Genomic DNA, 17,267 nt, shown 5'->3' with positions numbered 1-17,267 from the left:
CAGACTCAAATCACCAGCAGTAAAGGTCCTGCAAGAGTCTTTTACCAGAGGAGCAAGTTTTAGAATATGCCTCTCTTTGTGTCCCATCCTTGCCTTGTGAGGTCTCCACCATTCTTTTGCCTTAGGGACCCAATAATGCCCTGTAGTCCCTTCCCCAACCCCAATGGAATCCAACTCCCTTCTCTGGAAAAGCATTCCATAGACTTATTCCTAGATGTGACAGAAGCACATTTGTGATGGGGTATCACTCTTCCTCTAAAGTCAACATGTACTTCACCAGGGTTTCTTTGCATTCAGGTTGCTGGCGTGGAGCAGAGGATGCGGAGGCTCCCTTTGAACACAGTGTTTCTGTAGGTGTGTCACAGGCCAGGACTCCCAAGGCAGGTCTGAGAAAAAGTCATTTCACCCGGGGGGAATGCAAGAAACCCTTCAACCCCAAGCACATACTCATTCAGGACCAGGATGTCCACAGTGGAAGACAGTGTTTTGTGTGTCGTGAATGTGGGAAAACATTCAGGTACAAATCCTCACTTGTTGTACACCAGAGAGTCCATGCTGTAGAAAGGCTTCATGTGTGTGGAGAATGTGGCAAATCATTTAGACAAACCTCAACCCTCAACCAGCATCAAAGAATTCATTCTGGGGCGAGGCAGTGCAAGTGCAGCAAATGTGGACAATCCTTTAACCAAAAATCTGTCTTCATTTATCCCTGGAGAAGTCATACCGGAGAAAATTGTTACTTGTGCAATGAGTGTGCACAATCTTTTAGCTGTAGTCCCACCCTTATTCAACAACGAACAGTTCACACTGGAAAAAGGCGTTATGAATGCACTCAGTGTGGGAAATCTTTTAGACGAAAATTTTACCTTATTGTACACTGGAGAGTTCACACTGGAGAAAGGCCTTATGAGTGCAGTGAATGTGGGAAATCTTTTACCACAAACTCAGTACTCATTCTCCACCGGAGAATACATACAGGAGAAAGGCCTTTTCAGTGCAGTGAATGTGGGAAATCTTTTTCATCTGGTTCCAAACTCAGTAATCATCAGAGAGTTCACACAGGAGAAAAGCCTTATGAGTGCAGTGAGTGCAGGAGATCCTTTCTCCAAAGATCCAAACTTGTTATACACCAGCGAGTTCACACAGGAGAGAAGCCATATGAGTGTAGTGAATGTGGGAAATCTTTCACCACTAGGACAACCCTCCTTTATCATGAGAAAGTTCACACAGGAGAAAGGCCTTATGAGTGCAGTGAATGTGGAAAATCCTTTATCCAAAGATCCAAACTTGTTATACACCAGAGAATTCACACTGGAGAGAGGCCTCATAAGTGTACTGAATGTGGGAAATCTTTTATCCAAAGATCTAACCTTGTTAAACACCAGAGAGTTCACACGGGAGAGAGGCCTTATGAGTGCAGTGAATGTGGGAAAGCCTTCAGTGTTAGGGGCACCCTTCGTGATCATTGGAGAGTTCACACTGGAGAAAGGCCCTATGAGTGCAGTGAATGTGGGAAATCATTTAGAGTAAATTCTCATCTCATTCAACATTTGAGATTTCACACTGGAGAAAAGCCTTATAGATGTAGTGAATGTGGGAAATCTTTCTCGTCTACCTCGAGTCTTCGTTGTCATCAGAGTATCCACACCGGGTTAAGGTCTTATGAATGTATTGACTGTGGGAAATTGTATACCAGTAGCTCCACACTTACTCGACACCGGAGAATTCACACAGGAGAAAAGCCTTATAAGTGCAGTGAATGTGGGAAGTCATTCTGGCGTAGTTCACATTTCAGTGAACACCAGAGAGTTCACACTGGAGAAAGGGATTATGAGTGCACTGAATGTGGGAAATTTTATAGGGATCGCTCAGAACTCAAAAAACACCAGAGAGTTCACACTGGAGAAAGGCCTTTTGAGTGTAATGAATGTGGGAAATCTTATACCAATAGCTCAGCACTTGCTAAACACCGGAGAATTCACACTGGAGAAAGGCCTTATGAGTGCACTGAATGTGGGAAATCATTTAGGTATAGTTCACAATTCACTGATCACCAGAGAGTTCACACAGGAGAAAGGCCTTATGAGTGCAGTGAATGTGGGAAATCTTTTTCGAGGAGTTCACATTACAATCAACACTGGAGAGTTCACACTGGAGAAAGGCCTTATGAGTGCACTGATTGTGGGAAATCATTTAGGTATATTTCCCAAATCAGTAAACACCGGAGAGTCCACACTGAGCAAAGGAGTTATGAGTGTAGTGAATGTGGGGAATATTTTGCCTCTAGCTCGACACTCATTCAACACCAGAGAGTTCACGCTGGAGAAAGGCCTTTTGAGTGCAGTGAATGTGAGAAATCTTTTACCCAACGCTCTGCACTCCGACAACATGAGAGACTTCACACTGGATCAAGGCCTTAGGAGTGATGGGGGGGGTAGGAGGCAAACGTGGGAAATTCTTCGGCTAAAGGACTGTGTTCCTTCCACATCAATGGTTCACACTGCATTGAGCCTTATGAGGGCAGTGAAGGTGGAAAATGCTTTCCTAAAACTCCAGTCTCATTAAACACAGGAAAATTCACAATGTAGGAAGTACTTATGCTGTACCAAATGTGGTTAATCATTTTCAGTTTAGCCCTTTTGATAATTTTGTCATGCTATTTCACTGTTGTTTCAGTTGTATTGCCCTAAGTATTCCTGATGAGCAGTTTTTCAGATGTTTATTTGCTGTTTGTATGTCTTTGGTAAAATGTCTGCTGATATCTTTTGCCTGTTCTTTTATGAACTTCAGTTATTTTCCTTTTCTTTGACAAATAGAATACTGAAGCAACAAATATGTATGTTGGAATTTCACTCTCAAATACGTAAGTGACTTCCTTTTTTAATGAAATAATTGTTTTCAGTATTAAGAAAACTTATCCTTATTTTTTCAAAAGTCTTGTGCTATGCACAATGTAATGGATACATATACATATTCTTAATATTAATTTGCATTGTTAACATATTCTTCATCTGTTTCTTAAGTCCAGACATTAAATAATACAATAAAGTCTTGCTTTGTAGTGTTTGCTTATTTTTCTCATCCATCATTGGTGGATTGGAGCAGATGGGGGACCAAGCGGCATCAGGATGGATTGGATATTCAAAGCCCCATGGGGAGGGAAAGGAGACGGCAGTGATCAGACACCCTAAGGTACCAGTTTGAATCTCAGATCCCCATCTATCACTGGAGCTCAAGACAATGGCTTCCTCCTCTAGGCCAAAGTTTCCTCCTATATAAATGGGTATTAGGAGTGACCCTGCCCCTGGGTTGTCAAAGGAGGTGAAGAGCCAAAGTATCCATTCACTGCGCAGCAGCTGCACGTGTGGTTTTCCACCTACATGTGGTGATGATCCTGGGGAAAGGCACCCCTTTGTCCCTGCAGGCAGGAGGGGGCTGCAGGGTACTGATGTCTTGGTGTGGGTTCCCCACCAGGGAATGTCTGAGTGACTCACTAGAGCTCCTGGAGGCTCAGTTCACTGACTGTGACGTGCGGGTGATGACAGCATTGACCTTGGTCTCTGTGAGGATCAATAAAAGGAGCAAAACACACCAAGCTCTTACCTCCTTTCTCACCATGTTCTCTGATTCTCACAACAACATGGGGAAGTGGGAACTATTCGTATTACTGGGGAAAATCCAGGGTCAGAGAAATGAAGTGGGTTCTCCAAGTTCATGCAGTGGACACGTGTCAGATTCAAGAGGCTGGATTCATACCTCTAAGTCTTATCTCCAGAGCTGCATAGTTTAATCCCTTTACCTCAGCATGTGAAGCTCTCAGCCCAGGGCAGACACACGGTGAGGACCAGGGAGGCACAGCTGCTGCTGCTGCTATTTTCATTGTTGGAATTATTGTCATGATTATTTCCCCCCATTCCTGTGATGTCCCAGAGCACTTACCATCTGCTGCCAAGTTCTCAAGGGAACACCAGCGATTCTTTCTATGGCTTCACCCATGGGAGGCTTTTCTCTCAGCCACAATTATGTGAAGTCCAGAGGCTGCATCCTCCTCCCCTTTGGGCCCAGCACAGAGCTCAGGCATTCTGTATGTGCAGGTGATGCTGTAGACCTGTGGGCTCCTGGTCTCACTGGGTAAGGGCTCCCCTCTCCATGCAGGGATCCACAGCCTCCTTGATTCTGCCCTCTCAATCCAGGCCTGGGTGGTCGAGAAGAGCAGTGAACTCACTTTTCCTCCTCCCTGTAGCTCTCACCATGTTCTGGACCCATGTCCTCCTTTCCAGTCTCCCTATGTCTCTACTGGGAATCTTTGGGTAGAAACACCATCTTTCTAAACACAAACCCTCATCCCAGTGCCCAGCATGTTTTGGCCTCAGTCTGAGCTCCTTATTCCAGATTCCACAGGAGGGAACCTGACTGACCCAGCCTGGTTGGGCCAAGTGTCCCCACAGCACAGTAGCAGGGTCATGGGTAAGGAGCTGTTCTCAGACGGTGAGTCATGCAGCACTTCTGGGAAGACCTTTCTCATGGGTGCTCGTCAAGTACCTTCCTAAACAACACAACCTCAGTAAAAATGCCCTTGAGGGCTGCACCATCGTCCCTTGTTTCCTACAGCCTGGGCCATGCCCCTGCAATGATCCAGGAGAGGATTTAGAGAGCACACAGAAACAGCATCAGGTGGCATACTGACCTAGGCTTTATACTCCTAGATATTAACTCAAAAAAATGAAACATTTTCATATAAAGGCTTGATATAAATGTTTGTGGTAGCTTTATCTGTAATTGCCAAAACCTTGAAACAACATAAATTTTAAAAAGACAGATGAAAGGATAACATTGTATTCTATCCATACAATAGATTATTCTGAAATAAAACAATAAACTAGTCATACACAACAATAAAGCTTTAATTATGCAGTAGGATAGAAACCACAAGAAAGGAATACAGATTTGATTTATTTAAAATTCTAGAAAAGTAAAATTAATTTATATAGAAATAAAGTCAATAAATGGTTGCCTAGGGAAGGAAGACCATGGAAGGCAGAGAGAGAGGGATTCCCTAGGGGCAGAAGGTAATGTTGGGAGAGAGTTGTGTTCATTATCTTGTTCATGATGATGGTTTCTCCAGGTATGTGTGGGTGTTTGTGCCTGTTTGTGTGGCTTGGGTGGGAAGAGAACATCCTATTCTTATATATATATATATTTACATACATTTGACACAAATATGTCAAACAAATATGTGCCCTTTATTACATATAAATTATACCTCACTAAGCTGTGCAGAATTAGTTCCACATGTAATTTTGCATTTTGTACCTCTCTTGACACCCCAGGAGATTTGAAAATGCTATATTTTTACCACCTCTCTCTTTAGGAGGAGGAGCTCTGCCTCCATGGCAGAAAAAATTGTAGCTTAATAAAGGCTATTTTCCTCTGAGCCACCAGCAACTAGAAGTGGGTCACGCAAGACCTGTCTGTGAACCACGAGCCCTCTCTCCTCTCGAGCCCTGTTTTCTTGCCTGTGCAGCAGCGCCCTCCAGGTAGGGCCATGGGCATCTGCAGAATCTTTAGATTGTGTGTCGGGCCAGGGACCTGGGCCATGAGGGACACAGCACTGGACATACTGAGAATTTCTGTACACGCTCATGGTGCACCTCTGTATTCTTGGGAATATTTGTGGAGGTGCCCCAGAACGAGCATGTCTTCTCACTGAGAAGGCCAGCTGGTGGAATTAAGGGATGTGCATCACACATGTGCCCTCTCCATGTCCCCCATCACAGGGAGGAATTGTGAATTTTCCAATTTTGGACACGAAATGGAGGCCAACAGCAGGGAGGGACTTGGTCAAGGTCACAGTCCCCAGAAGGGGCACAGTTGAAATTCACACTAATGTCTCCAGGCTCTGCAGCTCCCTGGTGCATCATGGGCCATGAGAACTGCACAGGGTCAGTGGTTCTGAGAGCCCCATGGTTCTCTCCTTGTCCCTAGGAAAGAGGGGGCTAGAAGCTAGAGAGTGCTGGGGGCAGTGGGGAACTTAGGGAGAGGAGTGGCCTGATGGACAGAGGGGTTGAAAGAGGTGTGAGGGAAAGAGGGCCAGAGTCCACCCATTCCTGAAGATAGCTAGAAGTGAGCTGATTGCTCTTGTAAAGCCCGCCTCATCCCACCACACACTCCTGCCCCCTGAGACCACTGTTTTGAGGCATTCTGAGTAAAGGTATCTGCCCCCTGTGCTCAGGCTGATTATATCCCACCAAGTATCCTCGTGCACTGACATTCATGCATCAAATATGTATGAGTCTCCAGGTTGGGCCAAGATGTGCACCTGGCTCCATGTTCTCACTCCTTTCAGGGCATCGTCAAAACGGCAGGGATGAAGGTGAGGGTGATTCTCTCTAAGCCAGGCTGTGCCTCTCGTGTCACTCAATCCATGGACACTGTGTGATTGTATGTGTGTCTGTTGTACACACCAGGTTTGGGGTGTCCCTATCACGTGCCTGTCTCACAAGTCTCTGTGCAGTATATGTGTTTTCCTATTGCCACACCTCCTGTGGTGTGTCAGCATTCCATCTGGAACCACAGTTCCCTGGTGTTTTGCATGTGCAGATTGTGTGTCTCGTGTGTGTCACACATGTGTTTTGTGGTCAGTGTGGTATATGTGTGTGATGTGTATGTGGGTCCAGGCTGTGTTGAGGGTGTCAGCATCCCACACCTGTCACACAGTGTCCTCAGTGTAGAGGGGCAGCCCCATGTTAGACTGAGGTTTGTTAATACCACTTATGGGTTACACATGGTCGCTAAGATTTGTGTGTGTCTCTAGAATGTGCTGCAGTGTAACCAAGATTATTGTCACACACTTGGGACCTACAGAGGCTGAAATGTGTGTGTTTGCAGGCTATGCCATGGTATGCTAGGAAAACACAGTCACACTGTGTGTGTTTGCAGGTGTGTCACCATCTCTCACTTATCTTGGGCCACACATCCGTCTCCCATCTCATTACTGTCTAGTTTATAGGAAATATGGGAGAACCATGAGCAACTTAAACAGCAACAGAGATAATGTAGAAAACACAAATCTAGTCTGACCAGGTTTAATAGACAAACGACTCAGCAACTTCAAGAAATAAAAAGAATTAAATAAAAAGAATTAACTGAGAAAAATGATATCTGTAGGTAAAAATAGATTTCTGAGATATAAATCATAGGAATATATTCACAATCTGATTGCAATGAACCAGCTTTAAAGAAAAACACGTTTTTGAGAGATTAGAGATAATTGGGCACTAATACCGTATATTAGTTTAGTTTATGTATTTTTATTTGACTACATTGTTAGAGTTGTGAAAGAGCCCTTAGACTTTGGAAATGCCTCTGAAGAGATTATATGTTAAAAGACCAGATGTCAGGATTATCAGGAAAACAGCCCAGTACTGTGCTTAAGAGTTGATAAAGAAAGAATTATTATGACATGATAAACAGTGATGGAAAATTGGGAAAGGGGTTCATGGGACTTCATAACACAGTCCTTTCCATGCATGTCTGTATTTGAAAATATCCATTACAGAATGTAGGATGTGTCTTAGTAGCAATAAATTTATACGTAAAGGGGGTGGATGAAAAAGGGTGGGAGGGAACTTTTGGTCTCAGGGGCTTAAGCATGTATCAAAACACAAATTATAAACTTTGAATACACAGAACTTAGTATGGATCCTCCTTTTTTCGTGAATTCTGTTTGGAAATTCCTACTTTTTTTGGAAATTCACCTATTTGCTAAAATTTATTTGTAATCCCTAGATCTATGCTAACAACAATTGTACACTCATTTGTGAACTTGTGCAGAGCTGTGAAAAATTTGAGTCATGCATTGTGCATGTTCCCTACAAGGAAAATACAAGATCTACGAGGCAATGCTCAGCCTTCTCCTTTCAGCGCTAATGCTATAAACATGTGTCCTTTTGTGGTCTATTTCTTGCCACATTTGTGCTTTTTCTTGGTGATTCCACTGTTTAAAATGGCCCCCAGTTTCTGTCTAGTGTTCCTAAGCACAAGGCTGCAATGTGCCTTAGAAAGAACACATGCGTGTTAGATAAGCTTTGTTCAGGCATGAGTTACGGTGCTGTTGGCCATGAATTCAATGTTAATAAATCAACAATACATGACAAATAAGGTGCCTTTAAACAGAAAAAAAGCATGAAACAGTGTTAAGAATTGACGAGTTGATGAAAATGTTGTGACCAGAGGCTCTCAGGAAGCTCAACCTGTATGTAGAGAACATAACTACCATGAATAAGAGTGGCTTCGGAGAATATAACTACCGTGAAGAATTAAAATCAATTGTATTTCAATAAAGCTGTTAGAAAAGCAAAGGTGATTCTCAACATTTGTGTCTTGCCAGTTATTTCACCATGCTTTACTATTGCGTATGTTCTTGAGGTTATTTATGACTGCTGAATCCGTATGTGGGAACAGAATGCAGTGTTGTGCTACTGCACATCTCTTCCCAACTCCACTTTCACTGATGTCATCTTGGAAGCTTGAAATTGGCCATGGAGGGAGTGTGTACACCAGGGAAACTGACAATCACTACAAACCAGGCTGGCTTGTTTTATTGAATGCCTAGACTTTAGAAAGTGATGAACACTGTGTTAAGAAAGCAGATTATACTAAGAAGTCTAAGTGTCTATGGCGGTTACGTTATGACTACCACAAAACTTCGAGGATATGTTCTTTACTACTCAAGAACAATTGTTATGGACTGACTTGTGTCCCCCGCAAATTCAAATGTGAAAGCCTTAACCCCCAGTGTGACTATAATTGGAGACAGGGCCTAAAGACATAATTAAGGTGAAATGAAGTCATAAGGGTGTGGCCTTATTACAATATTACCGCTGTGTTTATAAGAAATAGAAGATACCAGGGAGACACACGCACAAAGAAAGGGCCATGTGAGGACACAGCAAGAAGCTGGCCATCTGCAAGCCAAGGAGAGAGGCCTTGGAAGAAATTAACCAAGGCTGGCACCTTGATCTTGGACTTTTGGATCCCAGAACTGCAAGGAGATAAGTTTCTGTTGTTTAAGCCACCCAATCTGTGGTATTTTGTTGTGGCAGCCCAGGAAGACTAACACAGACTTCCTCAAAAGGAAAATAAACTGTTTTTCCTTCTCTGTACTCACACCAATTCTCAGTACTTCACTTCTAACTCCACAAGTGTGGGGTTCTGACACCAACCAGTTCTCCAGCTCTCCATGGATGCCAGCTGGGTGTCCAGCAGTTCAATTGAATTCTGACAATTACCTACCTGGAGTTAGCACAGACCCCACAGGTTAAGGACTCAGTCCCACAAGATGGTCCCCACTTCAGATGCCACTCACAAGTCCAGGTTATCAACCGTGCTTCTGACCAACTGGCTATAAATTGGAGGTGCTGATGACTAACTCCGGTCAACAATTTTCAAGAATGGCTCCCAGAACTGAGGAAAAGTTTCCTTACTAGATTACTAGTTTCTTATAAAATGATTTCTTATAAAAGGGTACAACTTAGTAATAGCCAGATGGGAGAGATGCATAGGGCAAGGTATGTGGGCAGGGTCATGGACCTTCCGTGCTCTCTCTGAGTGTGCCAGTCTCCGGGTACCTCCACATGCTCACTAACATGGACACTTTCCAAACCCTCTCCCTCTGGGTTTTTATGAAGGCTTCATTATGTAGGCATAATTGATTTAATCAAGGGCCATTGGAGATTAAGTTCATTTCCAGACCCTTGCTCCTCCCTAGAGGTCATGGTTGGGACTCAAAGTTCCAACCCCCCAGTCATATGGCTGGTTTCCCTGGCAACCAGCCCCCATCTTTAGGGGTGGTCCAAAAGTCATCTCATTAACATAAAGTCAGGTGTGGCTTAAAGAGGCTAGTTAGGAATAACCAAAGGAACTCCTTTCACCTTTATAGCTCTCATCACTTAGGAAATTCCTAGGGTTTTAGGAGCTCTGTGCCAGGAACAGGGACGAAGACCAAATACGCATTTCTTATCACAATATCACACTGTCATAACAGAATACCACAGGCTGCGTGGCTTACACAACAAAAATTTATTTTCTCACACTTCTGGAAGCTAGAGGTCTAAGATGAACATGTCAGAGTTAGTTTTTAGTGAGGCTCTTTCCCAGGCTTGTAGATGGCCACCTTGTCAGTGTGACCTCACATGGCTTTTCCTCTGTGCATGCACATGGAGGGAGAGAGCCCTCTGGTGTCTCTTCCTCTTCTTCTAAGGGCACCAGTCTTATCAGATTAATGTCTTACCCTTATCATCTCATTTACATTAATACCTCCTTAATAACCCTATTGCCAGATACACTCGTGTTAGTGATTAGGCTGTCAACATAAGAATTTTGGGAGAGACACAATTCAGTCCATGACATTCTGCTCTCTGGCTACCCAAAAGTTGTATGCTTCTTGCATGCAAAACACATTCACCCAATCACCACAGCACCAAGAATCATAAACCATTCCAACATCCATTCCAAGTCCACAGTCTCACCTAAATATATAAATCAGATATGGGTGAGACTCTAGGACTCATCCTGAGGCAGAAGTCCTTTTCAGGTGTAACCCTGTGAAAGCAGAGAAGTTAGGTGCTTTGGAAATACACTGCTGGGATGGGTATAAGATAGACATCCACCGGGCCGGCCCCGGGGCTGAGTGGTTAAGTTCGCGTGCTCCGCTTCGGCGGCCCAGGATTTCACTGGTTCAGATCCGGAGCATGGCACCACTCATCAGTCACGCTGAGGTGGCGTCCCACACACCACAACTAGATGGACCCACAACTAAAATATACAACTATGTACTGGGGGGACTTGGGGAGAAAAAGCAGAAAATAAAAAAGAAGATTGGCAACAGTTGTTAGCTCAGGTGCCAATCTTTAAAGAAAAAAAGATAGACATCCGCAGTCTAAAAGGGTGAACTTGGAGAAAAGAAACCGGAGATAGGAGCCAGCCCAGTGGGTAGCAGATAAGTTCGCAGGTTCCACTTCAGCGGCCTGCAGTTTGTCGGTTTGGATCTCTGATGCAGACCTACGCACTGCTTGTCAAGCCATGCTGTGGCAGGCATCCCACATGTAAAGTAGAGGGAGATGGGCATGGATGTTAGCTCAGGGCCAGGCTTCCTCAGCAAAAAGAGGAGGACTGGCAGTAGTTAGCTCAGGGCTAATCTTCCTCAAAAAAAAAAAAAAATTTGAGCTTTTTAATCAATGTGTAACCATATCACACTGTGGTTTTAGTTACATTTCCCTGATGTTTCCTGATGTTGAACATTTTGTCACTTGTTTATTTGCCATTTGTATGTCTTCTGTTGTAAATGTCTTTTCATATCTTCTTGTTTTTAAAATGACTTTTGGCTGTTTCCTTTTTCTCTAAGAGAGAAGGTAGTGAAACAACAAAGACTGAATCAGAACGTCATTCATTCTTCAATGATGTGACTTCTTTGCTGTAAGGAATGACTGGTTTTGAATTTGGGAACATTTCCTGAGTGTCTTTTGTGCTGTTCACAAGGCAGTGGCCATGCACAGTATACACTGTAAAGGTTAATCTGCTTGAAGAAAAGATTCTCCATCACCTTCTTAATTCTAGATATTCAACAATACCATGTACCAAGCTATGATTTGTAGTGTAATTTTCCTGGTGTAAACGCTCCCACCATGGCCCATTTAAAACTGCCCACATGATGTCATTGCACATGGAGTTGGGAAGAGTTGCCAGTGGTACACCATGATCTTCCATTGCTGGCCTACTGGTACAGTAGCTGTCAATAACCTCTAGAAAAACATAGAAGATAATAAAATGTAGTGAAATGGTTAGAAAGTGAGAAGTTTTGTTTGCTTATTAAACATTTTAATGGCAGCGTAACTTACTCATATGAAACTGCACAGACTGAAATGTACATTTTTATGTTTGATGCATGCTTACACCCTGACTCCAAAAGTGTCCTCCTGCCTTTTTAAATGCATCCTTCGCAACATATAAAAATACAGATGCAATGACATATTCTATATTTTGTTATGACTACTTTCAGTATATACAAAAATGGAAAAGAGTGTTAGGAAGACACATGAACTCTTCCCCAATATATATATATTTTTTTTTTTTAGAAAGATTAACCCTGAGCTAACATCCACTGCCAATCCTCCTCTTTTTGCTGAGAAAGACTGGCCCTGAGCTAACATCTGTGCCCATCCGCCTGCCACAGCATGGCTTGATAAGTGGTGTGTAGATCCGCCCCTGGGATCCCAACTGGTGAACCCCGGGCCGCTGAAGCAGAGCGTCCGAACTTAACCACTATGCCGCTGGGCCAGCCCCCGCTTCCCCAATCTTTTATCATTATCTATCATTTCATGGCCATTCTTATTTATCTCTCCCCATGTACAAGAGGGGAATATATTACTTATAATTCCAAACATCGTATCATTTAATGCATAACCTCTTCAGAATGCATGTTTGAAATGGAAGGTCTTCATAACCCAATAACTATTACACAAAACAAAAATATTTTAAAATATGTTAAGTATGTTATCAATTCTCCATTTTCCAAATTGTCTCAGAAATATGTTTGTTTCTTAAGTCAGATGAATTTCAATCAGGATCCTAAGTGTATCCTGACAGCTTTTGGAAGCTGTGTCTCATAAATCTCTTAATGTATAGTTCCACTTACCTTTTTTATTCTTTTTACTTATCTATTGAAGTTGCTGAGTGATTTGTTCATTAGAATTTGTCACATTCTAGAATTGGCTTCTTGAATCTGAGCACCCTTAACTGAGCACCCTCCCCCATAATCCTGTGCACTAGATATTGATGAAATGGGTGAGGAGATTTGGTCTCAACAGACAGGTGGGTGATGTTGACTTTCGGGGAAATAAGAACAAAATATTTTCCCAATCCAGAAATCCTCTTTACAGTAGTAGTAGAGACAAAACAGGTTTATTATTAATTAAGCATGAAACCAGAGTTTGATGTGCATTACAGGCAATCTGCTAAGAAACTGCAGACAGAAAAATAATCTCACTTTTCTGTATAGACAAGCAGATAGAACCCATTACATATGTATGTTCAAGATAAACAATAACAAGTTTTTAAGTAAGAGGACTTGACAGCACCATTTGTCACACAGAGTGCCTAACTTTACCCAGTAGTTGTGACTCTCTGGAAGCTTTTTGGCTTCATTCAGAGGAAAGGAAAACATATCCTTGTGACAGGAGGTTGTTTTCCAAATTGGAGAAAGGGGAGCACTGAGGGTGGCTCCTTCCCTTCACCGGAACTGGGAGATTGGAGAGCTCTCTCTCACGAAGTCTGTGTTTCACAAAAAGGCTTTCAGGATGTTTTCAGTTTAAAGAGATGGCTTCCAGCTTATTGAGAAAGACATTCCTGTCATAAACCTGGAGGAACAAAGAAGCAGCCAGCTGATGAAAGGACTGGTTTGTGGCTCAGAGCAACTCAGCACACAACAGGAAATGGGAAAAACAATATAATACTACGAAATCCTCAAAAGAGGTTCTTACAAGAACAGTACCTGGTACGTGTAAACAGTGATCCGTGACGACATGTGCAGTTCATAGCAGAGACGGCTCCTCGGAAATGTCACCCAGAGGAAGGGGACAGAACCTGAAACATGGAGGTATCACCCTGTCTCTGTGCTAAGGAGAAAGCAAGCCAGGTGAGCTCCATTAGGCTGACTGCCAGGTTCCCTATTCCCTGACACTTCCCTTCCCTCTTTGAAGCAGCAGGTGTTAGGACTGCTGTTGGGGAGAGAGGCTGGGGGAAGTGCACACAGCTCAATGCTGTGCAATGACAGAGATGACTTTGGGGAGGGAGGGAGAAGACAGAGACCCATTCAGGATGCTTGGAGGGATGTGAAGTTCTTACCCATGGATACAGTCAGTGCACAGTTCTCCAGCATCACATTGTGGTGCACGAGCCTCTGAGTCTCATCCAGGAGCGCCCACTCCTGGGAGAAGTTAATGGCCACATCCTCCAAAGGTCATACTCTCCTAACGGAGAGGTTCATTCTATGATTAGCTTTTCTCTAAACTGTATGTTGATCCCCCGACATCCCTCCCCTGGACACCCTATTCCCAATCTCCCCACCTCAGAAAAGGTAAGAGGCCTTGGTGCCCTCTCTCAACTCATGGTCACATTGATCACGGTCTCAGTGCACAGCAAGACTAAGAAAGTGGGCAAATAAATAATATCTTGTCTCTGGGCCTGGCATGTGGGGCCCCACCCCCTCTTACCACGCAATTCCCCTGGGTTCCCCAGATTCTGCCTCCCAGACACAACCAAATATGGGCTCACCCTTTACCCATATGTGGTTAGTGCCAGGGACCTGAGGCCATCAATTCATCCCCCTCTCCACAAGCACATATGCATCTTCTTGGCTCACCACACATTTGTTACTGCCCAAGGTGGGGTAATCTGCCCGCAGCAAGACATCCCAATAGTCAAGAGACAAGGTGGTAGGAGAGAAAGGGTTTTTTTTATTACAGCTTGCTAGCAAGAGGGAAGATGACTAATGTCCAAAAGAACCATCTTACAGAACAAAGTCTACAGGCCAGTTATAGAGGGGACTGGTCTCTGGGTGCAGGCAGACATCTGGTCTTAGTTCCTGATAGTTTGTTTTACTGGATATGCATCAGAGACAGGAGCAATACCCTATACCCTGATCTTTCAGTCATCATTGATGATAATGGCTATCAGCATAGATTCTCTGGCCAGGAGTCAAGGAACTGAAAAGAACAAAGTTATCATCTTATTGCAGCTGGGAGGGGCCATAAAACCTACAGAGCCTACAAATACCCTGGAGACAGACCCTTACTCATCTAGGCAAACTAAAGCACAGAGTCAAAGGGGCTGGTGAGTCAGGGTTAGTTAATCAGAAGTCATTCAAAGTTATAATATGGTTTTTTTTTTTCTACAATATGGCTTCCCTCATGTCAACCTTGTGTTGAACCTGTATCATACTGAGCACCAGGCATCCCGAGAGTGCTTGGCAAATGCAAACAGGAGCTGGTACTACCCCAGACTCTGATGGTCCCCACTGCAGCCTTGACTCCTGCTATGAAGGCCTCTCTCCTGACTCTTCCTTGCTTCATCCTCAGGCACTGTGAACCACCTCCAATCTCAGATACACACAGCTCTCTTCCATTTGTGTGGCACTTGCTGCCCGAAAACCAGTCACAGCCTTGCTCTGTCCACCTAACTCATTTGAAGCCCGGCCCCACTGGCCCTCTGCCTCAGGCCCAGTTGCTCTACTAGAGTGCCACTGTGTCCCTAAGCTAATCTGGCCTGAGTGAAACAGCCCAGTCACAACAAAATCCTGGTGACTCTGCAGAGCAGGGGATAAACAGCAGGCCTCAGCGTCATCTTACCTCAGTTACACCTGTGCCTCCACACCCATTCACATTCAGTCATTCCTCAGAAGCTGTGGTCCCCTGCCAGATCATCCTCTGTGCCACACCTGTGCTTGTGATGTCCCCACCCCCACCCAGGTATCCAGTCTAGACATGCACTTGTGGCACCCACCCTCCCCTTCCTGATTTGCTATTAGCATTACCATCACGTCTAGGATTTCTCCTACAAACGTCACTAGAAGCTCCCCCTGGTGCACATACCGATCACCACCTTTTCTAGATGTGTCTATCTAGAAGCCCTTCCCATAGTTGCAGACCTGTGTGTGCAGTTGCCTGCTAAATAAGTCCACTCCCTTGTGCTCTGAAATATCTCATACTCTTAACTTGGCCAAAAATAAAACTGCCGATACCCCCATTGAAAATCACTCCCATTATGGAACACCCATTCAGTTGATGGAGCCTCTGTCCTTCCAGGTGCTAATGATACCAGCACTGATATTGGTTCCCCTACATTAAACCCAGCATATATGGGGTTAAAATCAAAGTACTCATTCCCTGCTTACTCCCTGGCTTCCTGGCTCCAGAATCCACTGTATGCCATGGAGACAAACAGCCAAGGTCACCCTCCTGCAAATTCCCTTATCATCCTCCCTGTAAGCAGAGTCTCAAGGCAGAAGGCAGCCTGGTGGGAAAGCTCTGAACAGCAAGGCCACAGACTCTCCCCACCCCACCACAAACAGACATTCCTTGAACCTATAAAACCCCTTGCCTCCCATCTTTCGGGGAGACGAGACAAGACAAGACAAATTTAAGGGCTCACTTTCATCTCCTGGCTGAGATCATCCGAAATAAAAACCCTTTCCTTGCTGTAAGCCTAGCGTTCCAGTTTCTATTTGGCCCCACTTGTGTGGCAGGTAGAGAACCTATGTTTGTAGTGGGTAACACTAACCACAAAAATCTGGGAGTCATCCCTCACTCCTATCTTTCTCTCACCATCACAATCAGAAAATCCAGGCAGCCCTATTTTAAAAAGTGATACAAAACCCATTCACTTCTTCCACCTCCACCACAACCCCAATGTCTTGGAAGGGGGTGGAACCAACCAGAGCCCTGAGAATGGGATTCCCACCAGGCAGATCCCTGAGGGCAGGAATCTCATCCAGCACAACAACAGGGACAGGACCTTTGCCCCAGTGGCTCTGGAAGGCCAAGCATCCAGCCAAAGAGGATTATTCTGAGCCACAAGATCTCATGATGTTTGTCTTGGGAGGTTTTGGACCTGCTTGGGACCCCTCACTCCTTCTTTGTTTCCCATTTCCCCCTTTTGGGATGGAAATATCTATCCCATGCCTATGTCACCATTGTATACTGGAAACACCTAACCTGTGGGTTCTCAGGTTCGTAGCTGGAGAGGAATTTTGCTTCAGGTTGAATTGTACCTTGAGTCTCACTGATATTTGACTTAGATGATACTTAAGTGAGTCTTCGGACTTTTTTCTATCACAATAACCTACTCTATAATTGCATAATTTTTCTTTCAGCTTTCACCTGTGTACATAAAAGAATGTAAGCTGCATGAGTGCAGGGGTCTTTATGAGGTCTCTCACGCACCTACAACAACAGTGTCTGATTCTGAGTATTTGCTCAATGAACACTTGTTAGAGCCGTGCATAAACATTGACACCTCAAATTCTTGTTCATTTTTACTGATTTGGCTGCTCTTGATGTCCATTTCAATTCTTTCTCCAAACTCGTATTGCTTAATGTTTTCAAGAATAAAACCCCTACCAAAAATTCTCAAAACTGTTAATTTTCTTCAACATCCTCTGATATTTCCCCAGTGTTATTGCTGCCACTATAGTTGAATAACTACGTAACCAC

The 17,267-nt window shown here is 44.0% G+C and overlaps 1 protein-coding gene across 3 annotated transcripts in view; it reads left to right on the top strand.

Annotated features, from left to right (window-relative positions):
- Window positions 1-3,036, top strand: part of LOC124250111 (zinc finger protein 883-like) — a 62,322-nt gene extending 59,286 nt beyond the window's left edge. For all 3 annotated transcript variants that reach the window (XM_046681895.1, XM_046681893.1, XM_046681894.1), the window contains one exon: window positions 298-3,036. In XM_046681895.1, the coding sequence (XP_046537851.1) occupies window positions 298-2,420 (2,123 nt within the window). In that variant the 3' untranslated portion in view covers window positions 2,421-3,036. The remainder of the gene's footprint in view (window positions 1-297) is intronic.
- Window positions 3,037-17,267: the final 14,231 nt, after the last annotated feature.

This window comes from Equus quagga, chromosome 13 (genome assembly GCF_021613505.1).
Source record: "Equus quagga isolate Etosha38 chromosome 13, UCLA_HA_Equagga_1.0, whole genome shotgun sequence".
Taxonomy (NCBI): domain Eukaryota; kingdom Metazoa; phylum Chordata; class Mammalia; order Perissodactyla; family Equidae; genus Equus; species Equus quagga.
The sequence above is the reverse complement of the archived record's forward strand: the minus strand, read 5'-3'. Positions and strand labels throughout refer to the sequence as shown.